Genomic DNA, 4,966 nt, shown 5'->3' with positions numbered 1-4,966 from the left:
AGTTAGATAGATAGATAGATAGATAGATAGATAGATAGATAGATAGATAGATAGATAGATAGATTGATAGATAGGTTGATAAATAGACAGACATGCAATTAAAACCGGGAATCATTCCAAACATCTGGCATACAGTAGTAGTAAACAAAACCATTAACAACTCTCCCTCTGACAGCATAGACGAGAACATTTATCGCCAGCAGTTCAACCTCACATACCCATCTGATATACTGCTATCCTGTGGGTTCCCAGAAGGGCTGAGGGCAATGATAACACTCACATCCTCAATATTAGACAACCTTCAGAATCTCCCTTAGCACTGGGTGTGGAGCTTTCCAGCTAATGTTCCACTGCTGTAATTGAAAGTTTTAGGGGGAACTGTTTATGTGTTTTACGCCCATGCTACATGAAACAGTGTGTCATGGAATACTGTGCTCTCAGAGTTCATCACAAATCACCAAAGTCTAGAAGACTGTAGGGATCACACTGTTTTAATGAGCTATCATATCGCCAAACAATAAAAGAAGAATCACACTGAGCTAAAGAAGCTTGGGGTTGTGTGTGTGTGTGTGTGTGTGTGTGTGTACGTGCTGTTAGAGAGAACGCTTTGATTGCATGTGCTGTAATGGCAGCTGTGAATCTCCCTATTACAGGAGGAAGGCCTGTCAAAACATTGATTTTGCCATTTTGACAGGACAAAGTAGAGAAAAGACAGTTTTCTGCTATTTGAAACTAACAACACACTTTTTGGACAATTTGTGGTTGTCAAATGTCAGTGGCACATGTCCATAGTCACACCTGCGGTTACTCTGCTAGGACACCTGTGTGAACATCTGTGTGTGTGTGTGTGTGTGTGTCTGTGTGTGTGTGTGTGTGTGCTGTGATTGCATATGCTGTAATGGCAGCTGTGAATCTCTCTATTATAGGGAGGAAGGCCTGTCAAAACACTGATTTTGCCATTTTGACAGGACAAAGTAGAGAAAAGACTAATGATGGTGAATAGTTTTTTTTATTTTGACAGCAAGACTCAAAGTAAGAGGAATCTTCAAAACTGCTAAACATCATAGAATGTGAAAAAATACTGTTGAAAGAGTTGCATGCCATGTCCTCAAATCAGAAGAATATTTAGTTGTCGATTAGTGCCACCTATTGTAACTGCAACCATTTGTTGGTGATTTGTTTCACGTTTTGTTTTGCCTCTATGATTATATTAATACTGTAGAATCTAAATATTACTATTATGTAAAAATATATATAATCAAAAAAGATAAAAATATATATGTATATTTATATTATATTTTATAATTAATATTCTAAATATGAATATAATAATGTAATATGTTGTATAAAAATATAAAGGATAAATTATATTTATTTTCATTAAACTACTGTACAAAAAGTTTGGGTCGGTAAGCTTTGCTAATGTTTATGAAATAAATATTTGATGCTTACAATAAAAATACAGTAAAAACAGGAATATTGTGAAATATTATTACAAATTTAATTATTACTATTTTACAATAACTTTATTGTAATATGCTAATTTGCTCAAGAAACATTATTATTATTATCATCATCAATTTTGAAAAAAAGTTGTGCTGCTTAATATTTTTGTGGAAACCATGATACATTTTTTTTAAGGATTCTTCGATGAATAAAAAGTAAAAAAAAAATTAAAAAAAAAACATTTATTTGAAATCAAAATCTTTTGTAAAATTCTTTTTACTCTCATTTTTGATCCATTTATTATGTCCTTGCTGAATAAGCATATTAATTTCTCAAACTTTTGAACAGTAGTGTAACTGATTAAATTATGTTAATATTTAGAAACTGCAGACATTTTGGAATGTCCTACGCAAGTTCTGAGGGCCAACTGAGTTCATCCATCCACTAAAATCACACTGGTGAACATATTTCTGAGAAAGCTCTAGCATTGTGTGTCTGTAGATGTCACTTTTGCAATTTTGATATCTAAAGCAATGAAACTTCTTGTGGTCTCACCCCTGACATGATAACTGAGCATTTCAGTAAAGCAAAAGAAAATGTGTTTTTTGTCCTTGTTCTTCCTTCAACCCCTAATGTCTGAATAGAGAGTCTGTTAGGCTGGTCTCCATCCAATCAAAGCCCTCAGACTCCTGTGGTTCTGACATCTCTGCCACGATAACTACAGTTCACATCATTAGATATGGATTTTCTGGCCCGAATGAACAGCAGTCGTTGTTTCCAAAATTCGGAATGAATGTGAAGAAGTAAAGCCATGTTTTAGAGAGGGACTGATCAAAGAGAGGCAATGTGAATGCATGATGGATGCTAATGTTCTCTTTTATGTTAATGCAGCCTGTGATGTGCTGCGAAGCAATCTCTATAACATTTATACTCCCATCCATCCACCCTAAAACAGCACTCTTCTCTTCCTCTGGTTTTTCGCTCTCTCTCATTTACGCACATGCTCAAACACATCTATAATGCATCCAGTGTAATGGAAGAATCTTTAATTCATCATATTGAGAATGGCAGATGACTCACCGTTTTTTAATCTTATCTTTCTGTCCCTCTTTCCCCCACACACAATCATTCACCCAGTGAGGAGCCCATGTTTGTCTCCGGGCTGCTGTCGGGAAACTCTAACATGCTGAGTGCCTTTGCTGTTCCCTTTAAACACTCATAAATTCAGTTTAAATTCACAGTAAGGGAGGTGCACGTTTGTACCTGGAGGAGGTGCTGCCCTCTGTTGGGTCTGAGTTGCGACTGCGGTGTCCAAACCGAGTTTCCTCTTGGCCTCTAGTACTGGATTTTCGAACTGGGTTCTCTGGTTTATGTGACTGAGGATGACAAGAGAAAGTTCAAAAGTATATTGCTAGCCTATACTTTAATAAGCATTATAAACAAATCTAATTATATCATAACACTTACTCAACGTAGTATGTGCCGTACTGCGGGTCATCAATCTCCTCCCAACCATATGGAAGTTCTGATGATGAAGGAAGGAAAGCAATGTGTTTAAATGCCAATCCACACACACACACACACACATGGCTGCTGCAACAACATTAACAGCATGCACATTTTTAAGGGGTCATATCACAAAGAACCATCAATTTCCTTGATTTTTAAAATGTAAATATACTTTGCCCTTTGCCAAAGGTTAGCCAATCATAACAAAGCTGAAGTACTTACATAAAGAAATATTACAGGTACTTTAACAGCCTGGTTAATGTAAGGATATGAGAGTGGGTGTAAAATAGTTATAAATTAAATGATGACAGATTTTTTTGTGCAAACAACATGAAACATAATACATGGACTTCAGAAAAAATAATATAAATAAATATAAATATAAAAATTAATAAATAAATGACCACTTTTCAACATTTAGGAAGGTAAAACATTTAAATTATAATTAAATTATTTTATTTTTATGTAGCATGATATTACGATAATGTTTAATAAAATATATTATTTTTTATTACATTATTTTGACCAAATAGAATACTATTTTTCTGATTTAATTCTGCTTTAAATATATCATATATCATATATGTTCTTAATAAAATTACGTTTTAATGGACAGGGTATTTAAGATGTACTTTACATATTTAACAAAATACATATTTTATAATGCTATCCTAACAAGCAAAACAAGCTAGTGTTTAATAATGTATCATAAGATTTCAATACACTGTATTTTGTAAACAATAAAATAAAATAAAATTTTCCCAAAAATTTTACATTTTATATTTTTAAAGGTTTTTCATACACATATTACGTTGCTTGGAATTAATCTAAAAACAAATAAATATATATTTTTATGACAAAAGATGGCATGTTTACAAAATAGTCAAATAAACAGGCAGTGTAAGCCGCTGTGTGTGTGAGTGTGTATCCCCTCTGCTGTACGTACATTATGCCCAAATGAACTAATGAGGAGAAAAAAAGTGCTGTTCACGCAACAGAGAGCTTCACACACACACGCACAAACAGAAAAGTATTGTGCACCAGTGAGCATATAGCACAGGACTTTAAAACTCCCTTAAGAGAGCAGCTACATTTTGTTAGACATCATGTGTGCTCGTGTGTATATTATAGAGTGAAAAGGCAAGAGGAAGCAAATGCATTCAGATGAGGTTATGCAATCATGCCCTCTGCATTGTGTGCCGGCGTGCATTACCGCGGGAAGTAGGGGTGCTGCGGGTGCTGCAGCACCCCCCTGGAGTGTAGCCCACGAAAAAATGGGGGTGCTGGGGGTGCGGTGTTAAAAATAAATGAATGAACAATATGTAATACAAAATAAATAATATTCATTTTAAATAAAATTCATTCTTAAGCTTGATTCAATATTACTCTTAATGAAAAACACACAACATCAACAATGCTACAATGACAAAGTCGCTTATATTAAACATAAAACTTTTATGAACAGATAAGAACAAATAAGATCAGTGGCGTAGCGTCTGGTTATGCAGGGTATGCAGGTGCATGTGGTCCCGGCCCGGGCAGTTTGGGGGCAACGACGGAACAAATAGAGCCCTGCATGGGCCCTTGTCCAACAGCTTTATGAGAATTCTGGCCCAAGTTCGACTGGATACTGTGACTTTTCTCTCTCTCTCTCTTCCCCATTACACAGCTATTAAAATAGTTCAGTTTTGGTTTTTAAATTTAAAAGTGGTAATTTTTTCTTTTTGTTTCTTTATAAAGTTAATTTAGAAATATGTTTGGAATATTTTATGTTTGTTAAATTCAAGTTTTTGTTTTTTAAAGGAACGACCAAGCGGCAGAGGCAGACAGTGAGTTGAGCATTATGTTTGAACAATTCAGCCTTCTCAAACCAACAAGACTTGTCTAAAATAAACAGACATCAAACACTTCATGCATTTCACAGTATTAATTTAAACTAGATAAATGAGCGCTGTTAGGCGCATATCCAATCGTTTGTGCGGAGAGTGGAAGCTAAAGCGCGCTCTGCAGG

The 4,966-nt window shown here is 34.9% G+C and overlaps 1 protein-coding gene across 1 annotated transcript in view; it reads right to left on the bottom strand.

The window, feature by feature from the left end:
• The window catches only part of LOC107668158 (membrane-associated guanylate kinase, WW and PDZ domain-containing protein 3-like), a 54,502-nt gene that overhangs the window by 27,284 nt on the left and 22,252 nt on the right, over positions 1 to 4,966 (bottom strand). The window contains exons 8-9 of the mRNA XM_016459954.1: positions 2,914 to 2,971; positions 2,710 to 2,822 (exon numbers count right to left, since the gene is read on the bottom strand). Of these exons, the coding sequence (XP_016315440.1) occupies positions 2,710 to 2,822; positions 2,914 to 2,971 (171 nt within the window). The remainder of the gene's footprint in view (positions 1 to 2,709; positions 2,823 to 2,913; positions 2,972 to 4,966) is intronic.

Source organism: Sinocyclocheilus anshuiensis, unplaced genomic scaffold (assembly GCF_001515605.1).
Source record: "Sinocyclocheilus anshuiensis isolate Anshui unplaced genomic scaffold, SAMN03320099.WGS_v1.1 scaffold2649, whole genome shotgun sequence".
In the NCBI taxonomy this organism is placed as follows: domain Eukaryota; kingdom Metazoa; phylum Chordata; class Actinopteri; order Cypriniformes; family Cyprinidae; genus Sinocyclocheilus; species Sinocyclocheilus anshuiensis.
Note: the sequence above shows the minus strand (reverse complement) of the source record. Positions and strands in the feature narration are given on the sequence as shown.